A 27,559-nucleotide genomic window follows, 5' to 3' on the forward strand; every position below is an offset into this window, starting at 1 on the left:
TTAAAAGATCTGCACCTGCCTGAGAGGTCTAATCGGATTATAAACACTGAGTAAGCCGGAGATGTACAGGAAGGGGGTAGGAATCATTGAGAGCTTTATGAACTAATAGAAGGATTTTAAAGGTAATTCTGTGTTGAACTGAGAGCCAGTTAGTGACTTCAGTATGGGGTTATATAGTCAAATTTCCTTGTGCGTTTACGGATTGGCTCCTGCATTCTTAACAAGCTGAAGTCGTCCTAGTGATGATTTGGATAATCCAGCAAACAGAGCATTACAGTAGTATAACCTGCTTTATATAAATGCATGGGCCTATTTCTGAGATTCAGTGTGAGATAGGGATTTTTAACATTTGATGTGTTTTTGAAGCGATAGAAAGCAGTTCTGGTTGGCCTGATTAATATGATTATCAAAACTGAGATCACTGTCCAAAATGAGGCCAAGGTTCCTGACATTGTCACTGGATCCACCAAAATATTAACTATTAACTAACAAGACAAGTGGTAAAAGAGGTGTATATCAGCATGGTAATAATCCACAGAACAGAGCCAAAGTTACACACACCGGGTTACTAAAGAAGAAAAAGGTCAAAGTATCAGAAAGAAAAAAATGTGCCTAAAGACTGGCAAAAGATCCAACCTTTTTGAGACACATCACTGCAGTCACATTCAAAATAAACTAAAATTTTTATGAATTAGTAAAATGTCTCAGTTTTACCTGTTGATGTTTTCTAAGTTATGCTGTGAATTTAAAAAGTGGTTTATGAGCTTGGGAAATCATTGCAGTCTCTTTATTTGCATTTTACATCGTGTCCCAAAGGTTTCAGAATTGGGTTTGTAGATAACAAACAGGTCTGTGTTCTTTAGATTTACCTAATTTGTCAACAGGCAGAAAATGTTTTAAGTGACTTTTGCCATTTTGTAGGAAAACTTGTCAAATACTTTCTACTGCCAGCTTTTCCACTGTGATATGATGATTTTCTTAGTGATATGTCATTGTAGTTGGCTTGACTGTCCCTGCAGCTAACAGTCATTAAAAGCGTTGGTGTATCTGCTTGTTACTTACTCAAGTCAAAAAGTTTCCCAGTGTTTAATGTCACATTTTCAGACAGCACTGTAATGAAGCAGGTGCATGTTATTTGGGTACCTTTCTTTACAATTCACAGTATTTGCTGCCTCTGTTGCTGAGGCGATTAATTATAAAATTAACCTGTTTTAAAAAATGACTTTTTAAGGGAACTTTGATTTTCCTTTAACAATTTAAACAATCTGCTGTGTCCTTTCAGGGCCTACGATAGAGTCGGTCCAGACTTTGTCTTCGGATCAGAGCGTGAGAGATAAGGTGGATATTTCACCAAATCAGGGAACGTCATCACCTCCTCAAACAGAAGAGAAACGCAGTGAGCAGCGCAAATCTGACAGTGAGGGCAAAGATGACGAAGACTTAGTAGTCAAACTAGAAGACGAGGATGACGTCCAGATCGTGGAGCAGGTCGTGGACTCTGATCACAGCGTTAACAGTGGAGCAGGTCCCCACGAGATGAATCTGAACCACCAGCCTGCTGAGGTTGTGGAAGAGCAAGAGTCACAGCAGTGGCTGACTGTTTCGGTGGGAGACAGCGACACTGCGGATGACTCGGAGTGCTTTTTCGAAACAAAGCAGTTGTCTCAAAATCTGGACTCCGAAATCTTGCTCATTCAAAATGCCTTGGACATTTTCGATAATTCAGCAGAGGGAGCATACTCGGACAGGTTTATGAGGGACAATGAAACGGTTCAAGGTGCATCAAGTAAATCAAGGGCACCTGTGACTTTCAGCCAGTCTCAGCCAAGTCAACCTATAGAAGCAATAAATCACTCAGAGAGAGGAATGTCCATTAGATTCCTCTCAGAAAAACAGCAACCACAGACTAAAAACATGTCAACCTTTAACACAGACAACAGACTCTTTCATTTAAACGACCCAGAGTTGCACAAAACTATAGCGGGGCGCCGCATTAGGGAGAAGTGGTACATCTGCCCGTTCTGTGGGAAGAGCTTTGATCGCATCAGCCACCTCGAGATACACCAGCGAATTCACACAGGAGAGAAACCGTACACATGCGACACGTGTGGCAAGTGCTTTTCTCAGAGGAGTAACCTTCGCACTCATCAAAGGACTCACAAAGAGGCTCTCGCACAGAACGCAGTTTAATTCAGTAGATTTTGAAGAAAAGCTAGAAATATCTAAGTGGCTTTTAGATCTAGATTTATTAACAAATTCTGTTTGTTTTTTGATATTTCTGGAAAAATAATGTAGCAGACTGATTTAACTGTGCCCTCTTTTTGTGAAATAAACAAAAATTTTGACACAGTGTGGCTTTTAAGAACTAAAACAGGAACATATGAACTGCCAGAAAAGAGGTTTTTAACACACATATGACAAACTAGGAACATATGACCTCTAAGACATTCAGTTTAAGCTAGACAGGAAAAATCCAGCATCTAATCGCTTAGTTTTCCTCGCCCTGATGGAAAGATGGTGAGGAAAAGTCACAAGACATTTGATAAATTAGTTCACCACAGAGCACTAAGGATGTAAAAAAAAAGGACAAAGAATTTGTTGGTCACCACACGACAGCCTAAATTGTGTTTGTGATGCTGCCTAAGCAAAAAATTAAGATAAACTAAGATTTCAATGTTCTGTTTGTAGAGGAAAAAAACATGTTGTTCAGCCTTGCACTGCAGCTTAGATGTTCATGGGTCAGTCGAGTTAAAATTTTCCCATTCTGAAGAATCTTTAACTTCCAAAACATTCAGGTACTTCCTCCAAAGTTTTTCCACAGGATCCAGAGCCAGTCATGGTAGGAGATGTAGACTTTGTAGCCCTAGGCTTAAGCCCTTCCCCGTACACACTTTGCTTGTTCACTTGGAGGGTCAGAAACATTCAGTGTTGTTCTAAACCTAGCATTAAATAATGCCATTTAATGTAACATCAGCCTTAATTCAGTTTTATCAACTCCATTCCTTACAGTAAAACATTTTTGTCTGGTATGTGGAGGGACAGGTACTTTCAGCTGCTCACTTATTTCCCAAGGGGTCATCACAGTGCATGTTTGAACTGGCACCAAGTTTACAACTGCCATCCCAACAAAAGACTCCCTGGCACAAAGAGTACGCGAGCTTGTAATTCTCAGAGGCTGGGTTTGTGTGTCCTCTTGGGCTCAAAACAAATGTAAGAGAATTTAACATATACCACAAATTTTATATATCCTTAGGAACAAACTCCACATGCTTACAGATATGATTTCTATATTCTTTTTTTAAAAGCCTTATGTCACGACCCCCTCTGCTAGGCGACAGGAGGGGAGAAACATACACAAGCCCTCTCACGAAATCTGAGTAAATAAGGGGTTTTATTACAAACATTAAACTGAAAACCGACAGGGCTGTTCAACAGACCACCGGGGAAACAATTAATACACAATGAAAAGAACAGGCAAGAGTAAAAGCTAAGGGTTAACCAAGGCAAGCCAGCATCACAAAACTCTAATGAAACTAAGTTTAGCTGTATACCAGGTTTAAACAAAGAGCAACACAGCAAACAGGTTTAACAAACGAGCTTCACATGCAAAGCAGACGAGGATGCCACTGCATGTTCACTTCAGCGCAGCAGTTCCCCATAGTGTGAAGGCTCTTCAGCTTTTTATATTCCCAGGTGCAGACAATCAGCCAGTCAATTGGTCATGGAGTGGTCATGAGATCTCCAGGCAGCCAATCGTCCACGAGGTCTGGCACACTGTGATCTTTTTTTTTTTTTTTTTGCCTGTCCCGTTTGACTCTTTTGCCATCAGAATTATTGTCTAAAGGCAAAGGCTTTGCCTTTGGCACACTGTGATCTGGATAAAAGAGGGCTGGCACAGGACTCCCAGCAGCCAATCATCCACGAGTCCTGGCACACTTAGATTTGCATGAACACAAAAGGGCAGTCTCACTCCCTCCAAGGCCCAGGGCTGTAACATCTTTGTTATTGATTTTTTTAAATAAAAATGGAAGGAGAATGAGAATTTTGAAGTGATTGGCATCATCTTAATTCCAATCTGTGTAAAACATCAAAGACGCTGAGTGTAAGTTTCATCACAGAGATAAGGGCATCACAGAGTTTTCAACTGTATTTGTACCCAATACTTTAATTAAGACCCTTCAACAACCTCAAGAGTGACTACATGTACACTTACAATCATCAAGCAGTAGGGGGCAGATTCTAACTGGGCTATAGTTGTAGGGTGACAGCCAAAGGTTTGCAACAGTTGTCCATGTCAGCTCCAACCTTGGAGAGCAGCTGCAGTCTAGTGAAATGATAATGTTTGGTTGTGTAGCACTTATCAATACCAGTATTAAAAAAATAATCTTACAATATAAACGAGTCAGCCATGGAGCCCTAAAAGCAGACACTTGATCACCTTTTTGGTTTAAGCATGAGGTGGGAACAGTTAACAGGTTTCTGCCTGAGCATCTCAGGCTGCACACTGGTCGGTACAGCAAACAGCTGTTCACATATATCAGGTCTGGGGATCTCCAGGCCTGAAGGGCCGGTGTTCTGCAGGTTTTAGATATCACCCTGGGTCAACACACCTGAATAAAATGATTACTACATTACCAGGCCTCTGGAAAACTTAAAGACATGTTGAGGAGGTAATTTAGTCATTTAAATCAGCTGTGTTGGAACAAGGACACATCTAAAACCTACAGAACGCCGGCCCATGAGGCCTGAGTTCCCCACCTCTTACGTATATAATCTCGGTCCAAGCCTAAATGCCTTTACAAGTAATAAGTTAAATCTTAAAATCAATTGTAAAAGTATTGGACATCCAGCATCTGATTCTTTGGGTTTTCTCTGTAATACTGTAGGATCTGTACCTTACAATATAAAGCAGCTTGTGGCGACTGTTGAATTGAATTGTAGAGGGGTAAACTGGGATAATATGTTCACATGTGCAAAATGCAGTCTTACAGCTGCATTTTGCACAATCTGAAGTCTATTTATTGTTATCTCTGATTGGTACCTTTGAAAAACCAGTACAAAAACCCAACTGAGAGGAAATAAAAGCATGAATAATAGTCTGAGAGTCAGTAAAACTCAGCATTCAGTTTATTCTTGGGATATTCCTAAGGTTCCATTGGTAGCATATATGATGGGGGAAAATAGATAGGTCCCAGTATGGATCTCTGAGGAACTCCACAACTTATTATAGAGTAAGGAGAGCAGTTTGTCACCAATGAAAACAAAAATTTTTGGATTGTCAAATATGACCTAAACCATCTGACCTTTACCAACCCAGACCTGGAGCCTCTCAAAGTTTTATGGTCTACTGTGTCAACTGCACTTAAATCAAGCAGCACATGAACAAAATATTAATCAGTATCCGCAGTTCTTAGTATCATTTGTCACCATAATAAGCACAGTCTCAGTACTTTCATGTTTATTCAATCTTCTTAGTGCATTTAAGACTCCCCCTACAGGTACAGTGTTATTTCCAGTACAAAATTAATGCCAAATATAGTGGCCTGTACTAGTTCTAGGATCTTTTTTACAGTAGTAATGCCATGGGTTATTTCTTAGCCAAATGCAGTGACCTGCTAGTCCCTAATAACCTCATAACAGAGTTAGGGCATCTGGCCAAGCAAAGATCTGTCCTGTAAACACTTGCTAAAACTACAACCATGTTTTAATTTGCATCAAAGTTAATTGTCTTCCATGCCTTTATTAGTAAAATATGAAGGTAGTATCAGTGTTTGAATCTATAAATAACAAGAAAAACAATATTTCTCAAAAATCCTAACTTTTTCTTCAATAAAAAATTTATTTAAATTCATCAACCTATAACAGAATAACCCATAAAGTTTCTGCTGTTTTATGAAGCTCCCGAAGTAGCTTTAATGTTCCAGTGTTTTTTAAAAGAATGTTTGTAAGCTGCACTTTTACAAATAAAGATTTTCAACATATACACATCACTTCCTGATCTTCTTAAAAAAAAGCATAGAAAAATTTACAGTGTATTTGTATCATCACAATGTTTCTTTTTTTTACAAAAAGGTATTTACAGCACTAAAAAGTTATAGTTATATAGATGAAACTGACCCAGTTTGCTGCATTTCAACACCAGCTGGCCAAAGAACTTTCAGCATCGTCTCTTTTGTTCTTCATATTAACAAGGTTTTTTTTTAAGCTGACAGCAGCAGGTGGCTGTAAAGATGTATTAATAAACAAATGTACACACACACATATATCAGACATTAACATAAGAACACCTAATGTGCAAGAGTTGATGTGGAAACAATGTAGAAATAACTGACCCATCGGGGCAAGAGCACTGGATCGCTGAGGGTGTCTTTACTTGATCCTTTGGGTGAGTATCAGCCTCAAAAACCTGAATTCAATTTGGATCTGAGGAGCTGATAGTTTGTATCAGCACCTTGGACTCTTTGCCAAGTTCCTCAAGTAATTTTTGTGATGTGGAGTCGCCAGATCTAAGGTTTCTCTACAGGGCGAAGCGATGTAACAAGTGAGTCAATGTTATTCACTTCACCTTTTAACAGTTTTAATGTCGTGGATGATCAGTGTATATAAACACATGGAATATATACATATTGTCCTGCATGAGGCAGGATTCTCAAGTCCTTTGTATCTATTCACATGTATTTAAACAAGAAGCACTGGATGCAAAACTCAGCTTTGCACCAAACATAGTAAACATTTGTAACAGGATTCTTAATACAATACCTTAAAGAATAAAAATACTTTTCATTTGCATACCTTTCAGGGCAAAACTCTCTATAAACTTAATTCTACATTAGTGGTCCAAAATGTTCCAGTTCTACTATACCAGTCGTATCTGGCTCAGGACTTCTTTTTTTTTTTTCCCTCTTCCCCCAAATTATTCCTCATCTCTTTTTTATTACCTCACTGATGAAGTCATAAAATGCTCAAAAGAACAACTCATAACCTTCTTTTGATTAACAGAAATAAGGAAGAATCTCTAAAGTAAAAAATCAACAATCAGCATTGGGATAGTACCTGAGACGAATTACCCTTCAAAGCAAACATCAAACGTCACAGTCAGAGTCACTGCAGAGATACAGACAGTCTCTCTTTTCATATCACAGATGAGAGTCCTGTCTAGATCAGCTGTCCTCTGGGGTGTAGAATAATGGAATTGTTACTTGGCTTGGGCCTGATGGCCCCATTGCTGTAGTCAAAGTAATTCCTGAGAGTCTGTGATAACTGGTAGGGGCTCCCATCTTCGTCACTGTCGTGTCCTTCAGACTGTGTGGGAGCCCAGTCCTCTCTCTCCCTGGGCTGGCAGGCGTCTGGTTCTCTGGGCCCGCTGCCGTCATCCTGCTGAGCCTTCAGAGGAACCAAAGATGAAGGAAGACCTGAGTCCTGGTAGAAACAGTATAAAAATAGAATACTGTTTTTCCTGATTTGTCCTGAAAGTTACCAATATTAAGGAGGACCTATTATGCCTTTCCTTATTTTCTCTCAAATACACAGTTACAACAGTTAATGTTGAAACTGAAGTTTTAAACACTGAGTTCAGCAGATGAACAGGTAATTCCTGCAAGCCAAAACCTCAGGGTTCAATCTGCCCTACCACTTAGTTTCACACTGTTTATTCTAGTTTTGGCTCTGTACGATCAGCCAATCAGATGAAAGTTGGCTAGGAGATGATGGCCTTAAGAAAATGGCTAAAATGGATTTCCCCATAAAGAGGATAAACTGTGAGTCAGGCAAAACTATTTTACTGGAGTCCAAGAATACATATTTAGTTGGAAATGAGCATCATAGGTCCCCTTTATATAACCAAAAAATTGAAGTTGGACTGAAAAAGGCACAGAGGGGATAAAACTGGGTTTATGATACTTGCACTAAAAATCCAAATTCAAGCTGGATAATCTGTAGATAAACTTTATATTTCTACCAAAACTGTCTATGGGATCAGTGAAAACCAGTTTATTGAGGTAGAAGTCTAGGTTTAAAAAAAAAAAGAAGAAGAAAAAAAAGCTCCTAACACAACATGGACCATATCCTACCATCCAATATTTCTTATGACGTTTTTTTGTGGTAATAATTGCTAGGAGAGAATGCACACTGGTATTCAATCTCTTTTGTATGAAACCTCTTAGTGAAGCTTTGGTCGTGACGACATCAGATTGTAATCCAGATTTAACAAAACAGTCATGTTTACATTCCGGATCCTGTTTCTAAATAAATCCAATAAAGCGTCATCATTTGTAGAAGAAAGGAACAATTATAAAGTGACTAATAAAACAGAGATGACGTTTCTTGCTGTTGTTTCCTAAAATGTTTCCTGTCATTTGAGTCCCTTTTGTTTTACCACGTCGCCCTCAGTGACGATACAAACTCAGCAATAAATACAGCATGCCGTTACCATATGATACATTACAAACAAATCTAAACACATTTCAAACTTAATCTCTCAGACGCTGACACATACCAGCGACATGTTGCTACTGCTCTTCACGTATGACTCCACCCTGTTCCTTTGCGCCTCCTTCCCTCCGTCAACCTCAGCTCCTCCTGGAATATCGCTGCCTTCACACCAGATGACCGGACGTCCCAGTTCATCCAGTTCTACATCTCCTGGCCCCCACCTCCCACCCAGAGTGGAATGGGTATGCTCCTGTAGGCAGGGAGAGGATATTCAATGTAATGATAAAGTGCAAATCTGAGACAAGATCTTAAAGCATTTTATTTTGAAAAAACCTTCAACATTAGAAAGAAGCAGCTATATGAACAATTCCTTAGAGACAGCGCAGGCAGAACCAAGATCAGCAGTATTCTACCTGGATATATTTCATCACAGTGAGACACTCACCAGAGACATTTGGCTGTTTTTCATTCGGCTGTCTATTCTGAGCATGGAGTCTTCACCCTGGAGAAAAATAGAAAGTCGCCAAAAATTAGTGAACCTGAACACGAAGAGGAATATAACAAACCGCCAAAAATTAGATATTAATGATATTTGTCTATGAACGCTGCATGTTTCAGTGTTGTTTGAAGCTGCAGCAGCCTGTAATCATCAGCCTGAGCTGCCAGCGGCTCCACCCGAGCAGGACAGGTGTGTCAACCTGGCTTCCTTCAAGCTTGCAGGCTATTGTTGTCAGCAGGAGAGTGTGTGTGTCTGTCTGTGTGCGTATTCCTACCTGGTATCTGAAGTCTGTGCTGGTAGAGTTTATTCTCCTGAAAGAGGCTTGCCTAGAGAAACTCCTAATTTCATCCCTGGGAGAAAAAAATAAAAACCACACACACATTTTGAGGTTTTATGGAAAACCTGCATGTTCACAAAATAGATCAGTTTAAATCCCAGTTGAAGTTATTAATAAAAGCCTTCTTTAACAATATGTGCTTTAGCTCACGATTTTTCAGATAGCTGTCTCTTAAGCTTGTTCGTTCTACGTCGATGATGGCGGTGAACCACCAAGATGATGATGATCAGGAGGAGGATTAAACCTCCGGTGGAGGCACAAATTATGATCAGCAGCAGGTTATCAGGAGGGGTTTCACCAATGCGCCATTGCATCTCTAAAAAAATATAAAAATATGAAAAGATCCGATGACTCTCTCGCATATAAATACATTCAACAACAACACAGCTACATCTTTCCTTTAATATTTTTTTTGTAATCCAGACTGAGTTCAACTGTTAATGCCTTGTATCTAACAAGAGGGGGCAGCAAATGTTCAAAATTACACCAACTCAGAAGGAGTTTGGCAAATAAGTCTAAATTTCCACCTGCAAAAACATCAACAAAGCTCACAGCAGCAGAACAGTTTCTCCATCAAATCCCATGAAAATGTATGCAAAATTAGCTTTACTGCACTTACCATCTATATTGAGCATATACTCAGTTTTTCCCCTTCCCACACTGTTTGTGACCATGCACTCGTAGGCCCCACTGTCACTCAAGTGAACAGGCCGCTGAAAGAGGAGCTTCCCTCCAACCACAGACACCCCGTCAGGCAGAGCTCCCCCTTTCCTGCAAGCAATCAAAAGAAAAATGTTACCATTAACTTGCAGATGTCACAGAGAGGTGAACTACGCAGAAGTCTGTGACTCACTGTTTGAAACAGCAGCTTTGACTCATAGCTGCAAACAACAAAATGAAAGGAGCAGAGTTCAAACCAGAGAGCTGGAAATATACAAATATCTAATGACGTTTGCTTGCAAGTAACAGGAAAATGCAAAAACTGGTTTGAATCAAGGAAGTTATCCGCTTAGTAAACACTCTGAAGGATCAGGTTCATCACAGAGTGAAACCACCTGAACCAAAGCATGCAGGGCTCATCTGTATAAACCAGGTAAATACTAGGTTTGGGGGATTGAAACAAGCCCAACTTCTGAGCCCTAAATTGTACAGGCCACATAATAGAGGCAGTTTCTGATCAGGTCCACTGAGAGGGGTCATATTCCCCCCTGGTTTCACTGTGCTCCACCAGCTATTTACCTACTGCTTTATCCCCCCCGTCAAAGTCGCCCCGGGTCAGATTTCTTTTCTCAACACCCCGCCTAGCTTCTCTGACCAGCCTTTTCTAAATCGAGTCACAGGTGGAGATTGCATCTGACACAGCGAGGATGGTGGAAATGATACAGATATGGTGTGCAATACAGCTTCACTGGCCAAAAAGATTCTAATCTCTCCCGTGACTTATTGTTTTTGTGACTTACCACAGTATCAGTGCAATGAAGCAAAGACCTATTGTGAAATGACTGAAACTAGAGTAGTACAATATAGTTTCACTACATGAGTTATACATAAAAACATATTGTGAAACTAAAGTAGCTGGCCTCGATAGTGCCAAAGGTAAAAGTAAAAGTTTACTAGATAACGCAAATTACATGTTTTATGGTATTATCTGTTACACTTAACAATGACTTTGTCTTTGGAGCAACGTAAAGCAGCTATAAGAAGATCAAGAAAGGTATTTGTGAATTTGATACACTTGTTGTACATACACATTCTACATTTTTAGGGTTGCTCTGATTAATAAAATATGCACTCATCTGCCACTTTATTAGGTATACCTTGTTAGTACTGGTTGGATGGCCCCTTTCTCCTCATAAGAGACTGAACAAGATTCTGGAAACACTGTTCAGAGATTTGGGTCCATATTCCCATGACAGCATCACACAGCTGCTGCAGATTTTTGGGCTGCACATACAGTATTATGCCTAAGTTGTAGGTAGGTGTGAAAAAAATGCTGTAAACAAAGAATGCTTTAAGAAACATAATTGTTTATTGGCCCCAAATGTATTCTGCAGCAGGACAACGACCCCAAACATACAGCCAAAGTCATTAAGAGCTATCTTAATGAACAAGAAGTACTCCTTCAAAAACTGTGTGCAAGTATACCTAGAACAAGGGTGGGCAACTCCAGGCCTCAAGTGCCGGTGTCCTGCAGGTTTTAGATATCACCCTGGGTCAACACACCTGAATCAAATGATCAGTTCATTACCAGGCCTCTGGAGAACTTCAAGACATGTTGAGGAGGTAATTTAGCCATTTTGAATCCGCTGTGTTGGATCAAGAACACATCTAAAACCTGCAGGACACCAACACCCAAGGCCTGGAGTTGCCCACCCCTGACCTGGAAGAATTGATGCTGTTTTGAAGGCAAAGGGTGGTCACACCTAATATTGATTTTATTTAGATTTTATTTTTGTTCATTCACTGCATTTTGTTGATTGATGAAAATAAATGATTAACACTTCCGTCTTTGAAAGCATTCTTTGTTTACAGCATTTCCATCCATCCATTAGCTTCCGCTTATCCTTTTTCAGGGTTGCGGGGGGCGCTGGAGCCTATCCCAGCTGCGACAGTCTGTCGCAGGGATAACACACAGGGAAAGACAACCATTCACACTCACATTCACTCCCGCATTCACACCTATGGGCAATTTGGATTTTTCAATTAACCTATCCACACAAAGTGCATGTTTTTGGACTGTGGGAGGAAGCCGGGGAGAACCCACGCAAACACGGGGAGGACATGCAAACTCCACACAGAAAGGCCCTGCTGGCCTGATGGTGAAATTGAACTCAGGAACTTCTTGCTGTGCGGCAACAGTGCTAACCACCATGCCACCGTGCTGCCTGCTTACAGCATTTTTTCTGCCTAAAACTTGACAGTACTGTACATGCTGTGACTCTCCTACATCCACTACATCTAAAATATTGTCTTGTGGATAGAGATGGATCGAGTGGATATTCGTACAGGAGTGGCACCCAGGCTGGTCTTCTGCTGCTCTAGTCCAATAGTATTGTGCATTAAAAGATGCTCTTCTGCATATGCTGATTGTAACAAGTGCTTATTTGAGTTACTGTTCCCTTCCTATCAGCTCAAAGCAGTCTAGCCATTCTCATCTGACCTCTGACATCAACAGGGGATTTTCACCCAGAGAATTGCATGACCATCTCTGTAAGCTCTACAGATGGCCTCTTGAGAAAAATAGATCCACTATTTCTCAAATAGTCTGGCTTGCACCCTCAGCTATTCCACACTCAAAGTCAGTGAGACATTGTGGGAAATGCACAGGTTGCTGATAAAATTAATGTTATCTGCCAATTCATATAAAAGTGGAACCAAGAATTTAGCATTAAGGCTCAACACACAGAAACAGCTAGCATGACTTCTTATATTTAAAGCTGAAATGATAGTTTATTTATTCCACACATGGCTTACGTGTAGGATCATTTCCTTAGTCAACAATCTTTTACATAACCCCACTAAATGAGAAATTTGCTTCTTTTCAACGCAGATTAAACTACAGATTTGTTCTGTGAATGCTCACATGGAGAGACCAGCAGTCAGCCACTCATATTGACTAATGGTTGTATTTTTATATATTTACATTGTTAAAAAGCAAACAAGGGGAAAAAAAAAGTCAACATTTACTGACATTATAACTAAAATTAATCAGTGGATTTCCTCACAGTGGGGCCTCAGTGATGGATGGCTTAGTGGAGAGGTTGAAACTAGCACAACTTTAATATTTCAAGATTGCCTCATGACCCAAGTACTCAGCACAAAACATTTGATCACTGTGTGCACAGGGAGAACTGTAATGGCTGGCGTCTTTAATTAAAGTACAGACCCAGTGTTTTACCAGGCATTAGAGTGATATTTAAAGCATGGCACTATGATTAAACGCTTAGCATGTGTCTCCTGCTCTTCCTTGTGTCGCTCACTCCCTCCCTCGTGTGAAACACAATCTTCTAACTTGAAATTTCGCAACGCGACACCGCACCTTTTATTCAGCAGTGATTTGAGCCAGCAGAGGATAGGAACCCCCCCCCCTTTAGATGGGAGCGCACTCCTTTGTTGTTTGCAGGTGTGTGCTCCATGTGTATGCGTGTTAGCAGTGGCTTATCTATGTTTTGAGTTACATTCCAGTGCCATGTAAAGAGAACATTAGCAGCATAAATAGTATTAGAAAGGGGGGAGGTGGGATTTAACATGATATCATCATAGTGTTGTTGACTGCCAGAGTGACAGATGTGTATGTGAAAATGCAGAAAGTACCACGTCCAGGTGAAGTTTTGAGGTGTGGGGTGTCCCCTGCCTTCGCACACCAGCTCAGCTTTCTCCAAACCCACATACCAACGAGACGAGGACGTCGTGATCGTAGCATCTGGGGGGTCTGACACAGAAACACAAATATTAAGTAAGCAGCATCACAACGTAGTGTCTCCTATGCTGCATAATAGATCAAATAGAGAACTTTGTAGAGCAGCAGAGAAGATACAAAGAAGTTTGTTTGCACCATAAACACAACAGATGAAGTTATTTCCTCGTCTTAAATCTACAAAAAGATTTTCGCAAGTCTCAAAATTTCAAATGTTATCTGGGAGGTTTGGAGTCATTACTAAGCGTATTGAGCACCAGTTCAGTGATTTTAACAGTGAGTACATAATTTTAGCAGAAAACTTTAGCTTGAAACCTTGTATTTAATCCCATTTTAAAAGCAAGCTGGCACAGCTCACACCCACACCTTTAACAAATGTCCTTCAAATCAGACAAAGAGGAATTGTTGGAACAGTTAAAGTTTTGGCACAGTTACACAGTAACAGTAGTCAAGGACAGACTATTACTGATAAACTTTCCCGCCGCAGGATCAAATCTGCCGATAGTAGCTAATATTTACCCAGCTCTTTAATCTCAAAGACTAACAGTTAAGCCTTATAAATATAATTTGCTGGGCAACTAGAGTCAAAAATATCTAATTGGCTTACATTCCCATTAAAGGGGAGAGCTTAAAGTTTGGCCCATAGCCCAGCAAAGAGCAACTGCAGTGTCATTCCATACAGTATGCTGATAAGTATGAGCTGATTTAGTTTGCATGCTGAATACAGCTCTGTCTTTCCCACCACAACACACTCACCAAAAAAAAAGAGTCATTAAGGTGGTACTCAAAGATACAAAGAATGAAAACATGCTGAAGAAAGTGCAGGAATCCGCCAGGTTATAGGGAATAAATGTAATATTTTGAAAGTAACTTTTGCTCAGATGCATGAAGTTGAGTTATCAGTGATAGACTGATGTTTGGCAGACCATCCACATAATGCTCCTTTTATACTACATCACCATAATATCTTCATTTATGTAATGTTATTAATATATACAGGTAGTATACATACTGTACTCAAGTATTAATTTTATGGGAGAATTTGGCAGGATCAAAAATGGTTATAGAACTTTAACTTCTCGAGTATAAAATATAAAAACCTTTAAAAATGTAATATGTTTATTGATTTCAATGCCGACATTTTGACACCATTAGAGGAAAAACATGGGCGTGGTTAGTACTGTTAGTTATAGCTGTGTTTTGCAGGTGTTAGTCTTCGGAGTTGTTCAAACATAAATATTAACTTAGTGGTTTCGTATCGTCGCAAACACACCTACATAAAAAGGGAGGGACCAACTTATTAGGTCACCTCGTGATATTCTTGGTATGGGCGCAATATTTAACAAGTGTCCATTTGAAGTGAATATTATTATTTTGGATGAGATGTAGAAGAAATGTTGTTGTTTTTTAATCTAATACTTTTTTGTCATTTGGGAGTATTCATAGTTTCTACAATACTATAAGAAATCTGCAAAAAACACGATTGTAATGTTTGTTTTTGTCATGTTACCTTCTATAACTGGCATAACTGCTGTTATGCATTTAAATTTCCGCTTTTAAAACATCAGCGTATGCTGGTTTAAGTAGTAACCTATAAATATTTAACAGCAGAGGGAAGAAGGATTAAATCGCGATACGTCAAGGATCAGCGCAAAGCTTCAAGTGAAAGGAGAAAGGTGGGACTATAAAAACAGTGTTTAAGAAATCTGAGAGTAAAAACACTTATGTCATTTTTTCCTTTATTTGTTCCTGTTATTAACTAAAAAGCCAGGCGTGTCCCAGTTCTTTACATATTCTATAGGACCATATAGTTTGCACTAAACAGCACAAGTGTGGTAATTTAAAACCCTTTGCAGTGACGTACACTGCTTCATACAATGCAAGCTTACAGAGTATCTATTTACAGCTGCAAAACACACCAAAACAAAATATGGATGGCACTGAGAAAGCAGTATTGGGGCGTGATGATCTACTAATTAAATTAGTAAACAGTAGGAGGTCCAGGCATTTATTAGGCATCAGCCACCACTACACATGACCTTTGTGTAGTACATGTTCAAATTAGTTACTGACGAATGTCAAGATAAATTATTTCATGTTGTTTTAAAACTTTCATGGTTAATTGACTAAAACTGCTTTCAATATCCACACCCTTCGCTCTCTGGTTTCTGCAAGTCATGTGTCTGACGGATGGACAGTGTATACAAAACCAAAGCTCACATTCCTGCACTTTCCCATGAATGAAGTTTGAAGTGAGACATTTGTTTCAGACAAGGGGAAGGAAAAAAAGGTGACCGCCATAGCGCTTTTGTCACTGTCGCAGTATCAGTGAGCGACTCGGTGGTGACAGCTTCACTGGCAACGATCCACCACGACTGATCCTACTGGTGCGATTTAAGACGTCTGATCAGTGCTCGAGCTTGTTGTGCTGTATGTTAAGGCTAAATTATAGAGCTGTATCTTGTATGGAGACAGAATTTTCTACCAAATAACTTGGTAAAAACAGATAACATTCTAACTTCTCCACATTTTATTTTTGCTTGAATAATTTCAGGAAATGTTTTTCTGACGGGCAAGAATGAGCGATGTGTGATCCCCGACCTGTAAAGAATGGGAAGGGGCCAGTGAGGGGTAACATTCTCTCCCTTATTTTTCCATATCATACTCTGTGACTTTTCTGGTTCCTTCAATTGTTCTTCCTTGAACCAGCAATATTATTTCTGCAACTCAGCACTTAAAAATATGATGTTAATGCCACAGCTCCAGTCTGTTTTACTTCTGCTCCACAGCTATACTCACATTGAACCTCCAGGCGGTTGCTGATCCTACGTGGCTCCTCCAGGCCAGGATGCCACACTAAACAGTCCAGCTTTTTCCCGTTCATGCTACGCAGGGGGTGGAGCGAGAAGTAGCTGGACACTGACCGAGTCTCGCTGGTGCGGTTCTGGACCGTTCCTGAGATGTCCGTGTCCCACGAGAGAATGGGAAGTGGGTGACCTATAGCCCGGCAGGTGGCTGCCACACGGAAGGATTGGCCCTCCACAAGAGTTACTGGATCCAGGGAGGAGATGGGTAAAACTAGACAACGAAAAGGAAAGAGGTTAATTTAAGTCTTCTGGTTTGGACTTTCCATCTGATCCTTTGCTGAAGTACTAAATTAAAAAAAAGCACAATGAGTTCAGTCATCAGATTACAAAGTCTCTTTCCCAAGTTAGTTTATTTTTCACTTCTTGGCTCTTAGAGCTAAGGGGGTAGATGATCCAACACTTGTCCTGACTGGCAAATGAAATCTGTTTGAGGGATTAGCATGAAAGTTTGTACAGACTTTCAAGTCAGAACTGCCTAATGATTCAAAAATGTTCCTGCAGTACCAACAACAGATTCACATTTGCATTTTTCCGCATACCTTTTGTAAAAATGTTATTTGATCTACAAAATTTAAATGCAAAGCAAAAACAAAAACAAAAAACAGACAGAGTGCAGTAAAATCTTCCGGGTTGCTGAACCACCTACAGATCCGCTGACTTTCTATTTAGTGCCACCAGCAGGGTGACCTTCATTGATCCCTCTAGATTCCTATCTTCAAATAACCACTTGGACATGAAACCACATATCCCAGTGGTTTAAAACCTAGTTTAAAACAAAGAAGAAAGAAAGAAAAGGTTTTGAACTTTACAGTCATCGTCGCCCATTCATTCCACCTTGCTGGAACTGGGCATTGTTAGTGGGTGTGGCTTATGTGACTGACAGGTGCGGGCAGACACACGTGTAGCTCTAGCTGTCTGCTCAGCCTCACCTGATAATGAGTCATTGAACTGGACCTCTCCATGGTATTTGTGGAATTTGACTATTTTTGATGTAATACATGAAACAATTAAATTATAGTATTTTTCTATTATAAATTAGCAGGTATCCATTTCTGTACCATGTGCATTAATGCAACTTGCACCAAGTGTTAGCAGGTCGCAACACCAAAAAGAAAGGTTAAAAAAAAAATCAAAATGGGAAAAGCTATTCAGCTAATGCAAATCGACTTCCATCTTTTATATACAGTGTATAAACAGAGTGATCTTTTTGTGCTTTAATGTGCCCACTTCTACTTTGGAGAATATCCCACATATTACAGTTGTGGGTTTCCAACTAAAAGTACCATCAAATTCATTGGAATTGTGTAAGAACACCAAGTTGCAAAACTCTCTCAGAACAGGTCACCTTAGACGTTTTCACACAGCTACATTTTGTTTTTGCTGCCCTGTCACCAACTGGTTTAACACGATTGTGATTCACTCTGCAGTCATGACTGTTGTAAACAGTAACTGGCTGGTTAACTCTTTCCACTAATGTTTGGATTATTAATACATCAGACAAAACAAGTCGGTACCATTAACAACAACAACTATTACGGATTAACTGACAAAGAAAAGGGCACCACCTGAGGAAAGCTCAAACCTTTAAAAACAGAAACTAGTAAAAAAACAAAACACTAAAGCACAGCGCGGCATATCAGCGAGGGAAATATGCTGCACTCATTGGCTTACAGTAATAAAGGAATGATTCCAGCTTCCACAGTGATAAATGACTCTGACTCACAGCCAAGAAAAGACACAATTCAAGAAAAAGTGAGCAGGGGAGATGTTCTCCCCTCCAAATATTTCAGCTCTCACATTATTTACCTGACAAACTTATCTGAAAAGTGCCTTCATGAGAGAAGCTGTGTTGTGAAACATGCTGATACCTCCATCCTGGTCATTTTTCATCCAATTAAAATAAATGTATCCGTAAACCAAACACCCAGTTTTTAACAAAAATTCCAAGTCCAAATGTGACTTTTTGGCATAGTGCATTCACAGTAGGGTCATTTCTCTAAAACCTATTCTTTCACATTAAGAACAACATGACCAGTTTGTTCAGTTTACAGTTTTTGACAGTAACACGTGGGCAGGTAGCCGCCTGCATCAGTTTCTGCACTTACAAATCAACATTTTACAGCTGAATGTTCCAACATGGAGGGAATTCAGTGCTACAGGTTGTCTCTTACTACTCAACTTTCTGTTGATTTGTCAGATCTGGGGCGTGTTGAGACAAGTCTGTTACTGCAGATGACTGGCAGTGAAATGGGAAAGTTGTTTAAAAATGATAGCATCATTCCAGGGTTTACTTCACAGAGGATTCACAAAGGTGTTCCCACGGCTGTTATTATGGTTGTAAAGGAGGAAGCCTGGGGACAACAGCGGCACCGCAGAAACTGTATACATCAAAATGAGTTTTTGAAACATTTTAAAGGGGACAGAATTTTAAGCTCCTTTCTCAGTGGGAAATTACTTGTGCCAGGCTTTAGCTGGGTGCAAAACTTCTGCAAAGATTGTTCAAAAGACAAAATAAGGAGTGGAAACAGGTGATTTTAGGCTAAAGAGGAAGCTTTTCTTCTGCCACAGACCTGGGAAATTGAAGTTGGCAGCTCTTTAAAGCATAACCCTGTTTCCACAATTATATCATACTTTTTAATAGTGATTATACTTTTTTATTTCGCTTTTCTTTGTATATACACAACATGCTTTTCCCAGTCGTTTCTCTATCATCCTCCCTTCTTTAGAGGAAGAATTAAGATTATAAAGATTATGGGGGTGTAAAGCTCTTTATGTAAACTTGTGATTTAAGGATATATACGAAACTTACATCAATGCCAAACTTATCTTAAACTCAATCACTCCTCGTGGTGGAAACCTATTTATCTTGGATCTTGGAAAACCCTCTCCATCTTTCTGGAACACCAAATAAACTTGCAAATGTTTTGACAGCTGAGCTGCTATCTACCTACCAGAATCAGAGTCTGCATAACATATTTTTGGTGTACGCAGATTCTGTGGTGCTTTTTTATACTTGAGAATATTTTAAACTTTTTCTTAATTTTTAGTTGGAGTAACAGAATAATATAGAATTAAAAGCATTTCCCTTTTGGCTTTTCACATGCTAAAACCTAAAGTAAGCTGGCAGTGCTTGTGGCCATGCTGGCACACCTGAATTCCCCCAGTCACCAGTTCCTCTATGAAGATATGATGGTGTAAACATCATTACAGAAGCTCTCTCAGGATTAGGGACATGTGGGCGAGAAGATTTAAAAAAAAAAAAAAAAAAAAGAGAGAGAGAGAAAGGATGATGAGTCTTACTCCAGACGGTGAGGGCGATCTTCGTCTCAAAATTTCCACTGGGGAAGGTGGAGATATGGCAGGTGTAGGTGCCCTCGTCCGACTGCTCTGTGTTCAGGATGATCAGAGCAGAGTTCTTGATGGGGTTGCTGTTCTCGACCCTCACCCGACCAGAGTAACGCCCAAACTCTGTCAAACAACAAAACCTCAGGTGAGCATCTTCAACACTCACAAAACGTCAAACAGACCCTTTGTCAAAAGCATTAGCTCCAGGAAAGGAGAATAAATGGTTAGACATTGTTAAAATAAGCCTCCAGTTATCAAGCAGCGTCACAACAGACAAATAATAAAGAGTAATCCAGGTACAAAACAATGGTCTGCTGGGATGATCTCATTTCAAATAACCACATGCCAATTAGAGACACAGCAACAATTATTTTGTTTTATTTTCTCATGTGTGTACTTTTAACTTGTGACTCTAATTTGAATTTATGGATAAAGTTGCTATTAAAGATGATGCGTCTAATTTATCTTTACATGAATAAATCTGAAAGTGAAATGATGTGTGTTATAAGCAGAGTAATGTAACAGCCTTTAAATCAGGTCTACTCATAGTAGTGAGTACTCTTTAACAACAGCAGTGAGGAAAAAGGTATTTAAACGATTAACAAAGGTAGAAGTAGCGCATGATTCACATTCATTCATACAATCATGGCCCACTGGACCAGCCGTGGGCCTCTGGATCAAATTACATTTCCATTAACCAGCACATGTACCTCAACCTTCTGACTTCTCCACCAATTCACAAAGCAAATCTCCAACCTCCAGATCTTGCACTGAGGCTGTTATGATTAGTCAAAACTGTAAATGTTAAAATGCTTTTCCTTGAAGCGTGGCTTCAGACTGCTCTTTATGCTCAGTTTCAGACATTTTTTTCCTATTCTTAGCTCCATACGGTGTTACTGAAAGTGGATATCCCCAATGTCATAATTTCAGGCACAAAGCTCTGGCTATGAGCACAGAAGCTCCACCCACCTTCTGTTCAAAACTTTATGAGGGGCAGCCAATCAGAAGAAAGTCTGCTTAAAGTTACAGTATCTAAAATCTCTCGCTAGATGTCGATAGATTGCAGATCAACTGCATAAGTGCATAATACTCGCTGCAGGACAAACAAACTGTGACTGAAGTTCATCTGTAGTGAGCACAGGTTGACAGTCCGCTGTTTACCTCAGCTGTCAATACGTGTCCATGTTGATTTGGGAGGGAGCTGTAAAACTTTGTGAAAGGAGTCTGATATGAGTCGATGAGTCAGTGATGTTCATGCTGATGTTTAATCTGCTGACACAAAGTAACTGTGACAATATTGGGAATAGATAAGCATGTTTATGCACGTTTTTATGTGTCAGGAGATGAGGCTTGAGGAAAAGGATGATATTACGTCTAAACCAGGGGTGTGTCAAACATAAGGGCGCGGGCCGCAATTAGCCTGGCAAAGACTCCAGTACTGGATGGCTTTGGAAAATGTGAAAGACAGCATACTTTTTTTTCTTTTTACAGCTTTTCCTACCCTTAAAACCTCTCTCATGGCCAGTCACAATATGCCAAAATAATTCAATTATACATTTCTGTAATTTTACATCTTAGATCATTGGGGACAGATTTCTTTTACTTACTAAAGCAGCATTTTTTGCCATGTAGAAAACCTGAGACATACTGTTGAAATTGCTCTTCCACGTCTTATATTAAGACATTTCATTGATCGAATGCGTAGCTAAACATTTTACACTGACAGAAATTGGAGTTAGATACAAATTCAAATTTGCCACCACAACATGTGAACAACTGCGAGCCCTGTTCTCTTCCATATTTGGCATACTGCGCACGTGGCCAGTCTCTATTGACATTGTATTTTATGTGTGAATCTCAGCCACCGTATCCAAAATATCAGGCCAACATGACAAACCATCGCCTGCTTCTATGCATTTCTAATTGATTAATTTTGAGTTGATCATAATGCATCAGTTATTAGAAGACATAATTACACACTAATGCGTATTTATTAGTAAAATGTATTTTTTTTTTTATTAAATAATGTTTTGTTTTGTTTTTATTTCTGATTGTATCTTTAAACTGAGAGGTGTTAGCTGTGAATCAAGTAAAGCTCCAAGAACAAGAATACAGATCTGAAAGTGAGCTTAACTGGTACACTTTAGTAAGACAACAATACATGTTTCTAATAACCTGAAAAATGGAACAATTAAATGAAATACAGACATTCTTAAAGTTATTAGTATCAAAGCAAATAAAATTACAAAGAGCAAAGTCTTTCCTATATTTTGTTATTAGCTGACCACTTTTATAGTATTTCTTTCTCCTTATGGTTTTGAGTGAACTTTGGTCAGCAGTAATGAAGAACCTTAGCGTTCCTGATTATTATTATAGAGCATATTATAATAAGTGTAGGTATGGTTGGCATTTGTCAAGTCATTAATGCTTAGGTTGCATTATCTCTATATTTTTTAAGATAAAGCAGTTATAAAGCAGATGTAGCATTTGATAACTGAGGTTCAAATCCATAAACAATAACCTGATGAGGGCAGTGTGTGTAAGTGTATTTGGAACCAAAGGATGCACCAAATAGTTGTTTTGGTCTTGATAATAAATGCTTGCACTAAGTATCATGTCCAAGGACTGCTACAACTGCAGCATCTGCTGGGAAAACAATGCTTGACTTGCACCTCGCTCATTACCCCCCCAAGAAAGAGAAAAGAAAAAAGCTTTGCCAAGATGTTATTACTGAAATTTTTATTTTCCCCAGGGACTTTACAGGAGCTTCTTCAGTCAAGTACCTCTATGGCCGTCCAAGAAGTGAGCTGTGATGATCATATCTTTGCTGCCATCTGAAAGCTCCTTGTACCAGGTGACCTGCACCACCTTCTGCTCACCCTCCACCTGATACTGACAGGGGAGTCTGGTTTGAGTCTCTGTCACGGAGCGCAGGGTGGTGACGGGGTTAGCAGGCTCCACAAATCCACCCCCCACGCGCATGGCTGAGGAGGGAAGAGAAACATGTGGATTTAATCAGTGGAAGATAAGGCATATTTGGAGAGTGTGATTTTGGATTAGGAAACACAGCAAATCATTGGCATTTGTACATTTTGAAGACTAAATTACATTTATGGTATTTCGCATGGAATTTCCAAATCAAGTGATGAAGCATGCAGTCGTTTTTACTCATCATAGTAATCTCTCCATAATTTCACAGAGACCCGTCAGTGCCAACACACCCAAATATGTTGTTCCAGCTCCTCAAAGTGAAGAAATACAAAACAGACATGACCTTAGGGCCTGGGAACCTGTGACAACTATTTTGCTACTATTTTGTGTTTTTGCCACTCTTCTGTTATCCAAAGTGTTTGTGCTTCCTTCCAGACAGCTCTTATGACCAATCCTGTTCAGGATGATCATAAAAAGCTCGACATTATTCTATAATGCTCCAGGCAGAAGGTCGGGTATAGCCTATACAGGTTTGTGTATAGGCAAACATTTACAATTACAGGCATTCGCTCATTCACCTAACCAGCTTGTCCGTTGACATGCCAACACCGAGAAAGTCACTAAAAACTGGTTTTAGGTGACTTTTAAAAGCACCTCTTGTTTGTGAACAAACTTGCTATTCACGACAGAGCAAAAACTTTATTACTTCATATTTCCTTGTTGACAGTAAACAATTCAGACAGACTGCCTTTATATTAGGAAACACGGAAAAGTTTCCACGTGTGTAGTTTCTTTTAACCCTTTCCCACATAAAAAGAGCATTTGACTCCACCGAGTCCTTAATGACGAGATCTGACACCTAAGTATATATCAATAAAGACGTGGTTTGACCATCATTAGAATAGGTCTTGGATTTGCTTTTTTTTTTCCTTAAAAACCAGTCGTTAATTTTTCGAAGCAGGCTTGAACTACCAGAGAGAGAAACAAGGTTTACTCCCAGTAGGGGTCCAAGAGGGTGAAGACTACGAACATCTGCCCGCCAACACATGTTTACGCTTCTATTGTTTTACATTTCACATTGATTGCATTAGAAACATATTTCCATCTTATCTATTGGATCTCAACTCGTTTTTTTGTTTTGCTGTCTCATTGTTCGATGACTGATTTCATTTTGTGTCCTATGATCTTCCCGCTGTTTAAAGTTTGCTTTATTCGGTTTCATTTCGTAATGTCCTTCTCCATCTCCATGTTTCAAGTTTGACTTGCTTTTGGTTTTAAAGAATGCTTTGCGACAGAATAAAACTAAAACAAATTCTTCATCACCTGAGCTCAGGTTTCTGTGTGAGGAATAAATGTGGATTTGATTAATGAAATATTGCATTTAATTAACTCACTGCTGTATGTTTAAGGAACTTTAGTGTTTTGCAAAACGTTGCCTGCACACTGAATCCATTCTGGCACAATAGTAGATGATTTTTAATGATATTTTATAGAAAATCCAGGATTTACCCAACATTTTAGCAACTCAAGCACAAAAAGACAACTACTGGTTCTTGTCAACTCTCAGTGACGGGTTTCACTATCAAAACTGTTGAAAAGCCATTAATCGGAACTGACTAATGGCTGGAACATTTATCACACCTGGTGAAATGCGTACGTGTAACCGCGAGAGAAACAGGAATGGGTGTGAGAGCCACATCAACAACTCAAACAGAAGATGCAAAACATTTGCACTTTGATTTCTGGGTTTAAAGTTTGTTTTTTTTTCTTCCTTGCTCTGTGGTTACTGATTCACAAGCTTAATCAATGATTACAAAGAAGCCAATATAGGACAGGGACTCCCACAGATCTGATATAGTTAGTACAAGGACACACTGACAAAGCAGTGGCACAGACAGGAGAGCCGACATGCCTCTTCACACAGACAGAAAGTTCAAAAGTAGGTACAAAGAACTACAGTGTGGTTGACCTAAATGAGGACCAGACCGAGAGAGACCGCTCGAGACAGACATAGACTCAGATTTTTGGAGGAAGGAGACGAGTTGACAATGTGAGCCGAGAGATAAACTGAAAGAAAGAATTATACAAACACACACACACACACTCTAGACAAACACTGGGGCACCACAAAGCTGTTGTACAAGCTTTTCTTGTTCATTCTAACTGCTGTGGTCAAGAGTAAAAACAACACAGTCACATTCATCTGATTGCTCCTTCATCTGGAGCAGAACAGTCCAAACTAAATGTAAAATGATGTTAATCTCCACTAGATGAGGAAACAAAAGCTGACGAACATTATCAGAATTAGTCATCAAAAAAAAACAAAAAAAACAGGAAGACGCAGGTTGGGCCACGACTTCTAAATCACTTAGTAAGAGTAAGAATGTGACGGAGCTGCATTCTGTTCTGCTGCTTCTTTCTCCACACCTGCACGGACAAAAGTATGTGGACACCAGAACAGTTCACCCATGTTCATGGCTGCAGAATTACTGATAACTCTGAGATAGTCAGCTGGCCTCACGAGTGCAGCAGAACAGCAGACTGTTAATGCTACATTAATGCTACAATTTTAAATACGATCAACTTATCTCTGTTAAGATGCTTCAAACTACAAACTGCAGAGAGAGTACCCCCCGCCACCGCCGCCAAACTGGCCTTGTTCTGCTGGAGGCGTCTTCCTGTTAAAAGGGAATTTGTCCTTCCCACAGTCACCAAGTGCTTGCTCATATTATATCATCTTATAGTTGGGGATTTCTCTCCTTTAGGTCCTTTACCTTACAGTATAAAGCACCTTGGGGTGACTGTGTGGTTATTTGGCATTATATTTTTCAGCTGAAATGAATTGAATTGAGAACCATTTATCTGAGGGTAGCTAGATCTGTTGCACAGGTCAATACAGGTTATCTAAAAAAGCAAAAGGCATTCCCAAATATATTGCAAAAAATTTTGGAAGGACGCTGTTGTCCAAAACAAACATTTGTTTTATTGGCTTGTTGTACCATATAAAGCTACTTGCAACCCAGGGCAGGTCCAGAAGGGCATGAGGTGGCACCTGTCCATGAACTCTGATTCATTTGAGGGTTGTTGTTTTTTTTATATATTTAGTAGCCAGCAGAAAAAAAGCCTAGCTATGTGATGGTGCAGCTAATGCACATGCAAAGAAAGAAAGGAAACAAAAGACTGTCTTCTAAATTATTGTAAATTATTGTTCCTTTTATGCATGTTGTACAGGTTTAAATCCTACCCTGGGAATTACCTTCTTGCTTTCGAGTACATCTGTGCGCACAAATTAAAAATGTAAAGGTAATTTGATGAGGCACACCCTAGAATCTCACTGCAATCTAAAAACTTATTGGGTTACATTTCTTAGGGAGTTGTAGTCAATAGTTTTGCAATTAAAAAAAGGAAAAGAACTATACACAATGTGAAACTAATATGGTTTCTCACCAGCACCTTAAACTGCAGCTCAACAAAAACTGGAAATTTAGTCTTTTTGCTTTATTCAGCTTAGACTGAGATGATTTGCAGTGATATGATATCCGTTTAGTGACGCAATCAGCTTTATTTTGTCTATCTAGATGTTGGTTGATGATTTTCTGCATTTAGAAAAAGTTAGCAAAACTGCCCCCGTCCCACCCCACCTGACTGATTTTTTTGCCATGCCCCCAGCCACCCCATTAAAAAAAAATCCTAGAAACGCCCCTGCTTGTAACAGCTTGTCACAAGTTAAAGAGTTTGGTGGCTGTAGTTCAGGTTTTCATTCATTTCTCCAGTTGAGTTAATGCAATTAAAAGATCAGAAGTAGCCAAAAAAATCCAATATGTCTGTTTAGAAAAAGCAAAAATTAAAAAGTTTTCTAAATTTATAAATCTTTGGTGACATGATGAGCTTAAGATTTGGAGACAGAAATCATTGCATGTTGTAACAAAAAAAATTTGCACAATTGGACCAAAACCATGGCAAGTAAAGCAAAGGCATAGAGACTTATGAAGACTGCAATAATAATAATTCAGTGTCTTGGGGGGGGGGAAAGAGCCCTTCTATATTAAAGGACATTGTTTTAACACTCATAGGAAGATTGCTGGGTTAATTACACCAACATTAAGCACAAGAAGCTACCACGAAGTTCAAAATGTATAGATTTTAGACACTATATCCAAGCTTTATGCCATGTCTGTCAAATGTTTAATCGTCACAGACCCAGTTAACAGAAAGGAGAACACAGAATTCCCCAAATGACTTGCTTAGACAGGTGATTCGTGTTTTATGAAGCAGTGTCACTGTTAATTTACATGCAAATCAATGTAACAGAAAACTCACCGATTAAAGAAAGCAATGCCAGGAGCAAAGCACTTTTTCCAGCTGACTTCATGTTTGGTTCCAAAGTAAAAGTTTCTCTTTATTAGCCTTCTTCTGGGAAATTCAGATCTCGTGTTAAGCTTCCATGTTCAAATTCAGCTGGGAAATTGAGGGTTGGTTTAAAAAACACAAACCCCGCAGCAAGGAGCCAGGGGCAGCAGATGTTTCCTGTTCAACTGAGAAATAATGTTTAAAAAAAATCACACTTCCACTGATAAAAGAACAATGGTTAGCAAATAGCTGATAGAGGCTCTATCTTCATTTCCAGTGAAATGAACAAATAAACGGAAAATGTTAAATCTGCATTTGAGCTTTCGCACGACAGAAAAATAAAGTTCGTGTTTATAAAAGAACAACCTCGCTTGTCACGCGAA

General features: G+C 39.4%; 2 protein-coding genes across 3 annotated transcripts in view; one reads left to right on the forward strand and one right to left on the reverse strand.

Annotated features, from left to right (window-relative positions):
* LOC146687306 (uncharacterized) overlaps positions 1-2,349 on the forward strand; it is a 3,499-nt gene extending 1,150 nt beyond the window's left edge. Inside the window, exon 2 of the mRNA XM_085437864.1 lies at positions 1,283-2,349. Within this exon, the coding sequence (XP_085293990.1) occupies positions 1,283-2,190 (908 nt within the window). The 3' untranslated portion in view covers positions 2,191-2,349. The remainder of the gene's footprint in view (positions 1-1,282) is intronic.
* A 2,756-nt stretch (positions 2,350-5,105) lies between these two features.
* nectin4b (nectin cell adhesion molecule 4b) lies at positions 5,106-27,559 on the reverse strand. 2 transcript variants are annotated; one of them, XM_085438564.1, is made up of 11 exons: positions 27,147-27,559; positions 22,679-22,879; positions 19,851-20,018; positions 16,483-16,761; positions 13,581-13,698; positions 9,886-10,037; positions 9,417-9,582; positions 9,204-9,279; positions 8,876-8,932; positions 8,495-8,680; positions 5,106-7,383 (listed from the first exon to the last, which is right to left on the reverse strand). In XM_085438564.1, exons 1-11 carry the CDS (start codon positions 27,196-27,198, stop codon positions 7,156-7,158), a joined length of 1,683 nt encoding a protein of 560 aa, XP_085294690.1. In that variant the 5' UTR covers positions 27,199-27,559; the 3' UTR covers positions 5,106-7,155. The 2 variants fall into 2 exon arrangements, with proteins under 2 accessions (XP_085294690.1, XP_085294689.1); XM_085438563.1 differs by having other exon boundaries at positions 5,106-7,419.

This window comes from Copadichromis virginalis, linkage group LG18 (genome assembly GCF_057382275.1).
Source record: "Copadichromis virginalis isolate Kocher_CV1m ecotype Utaka linkage group LG18, C_Virginalis_male_GT1.1, whole genome shotgun sequence".
Lineage (NCBI taxonomy): Eukaryota > Metazoa > Chordata > Actinopteri > Cichliformes > Cichlidae > Copadichromis > Copadichromis virginalis.

Coding starts and splice junctions, on each gene's coding strand:
- nectin4b (XM_085438563.1), bottom strand. CDS start 27,198: ATGAAGTCAGCTGGAAAAAGTGCTTTGCTCCTGGCATTGCTTTCTTTA. Junction 9,583..9,885: donor GTATATGCTCAATATAGATG/GTAAGTGCAGTA, acceptor ATATTTTTTTAG/AGATGCAATGGCGCATTGGT. Junction 8,933..9,203: donor GCACAGACTTCAGATACCAG/GTAGGAATACGC, acceptor ATTTTTCTCCAG/GGTGAAGACTCCATGCTCAG.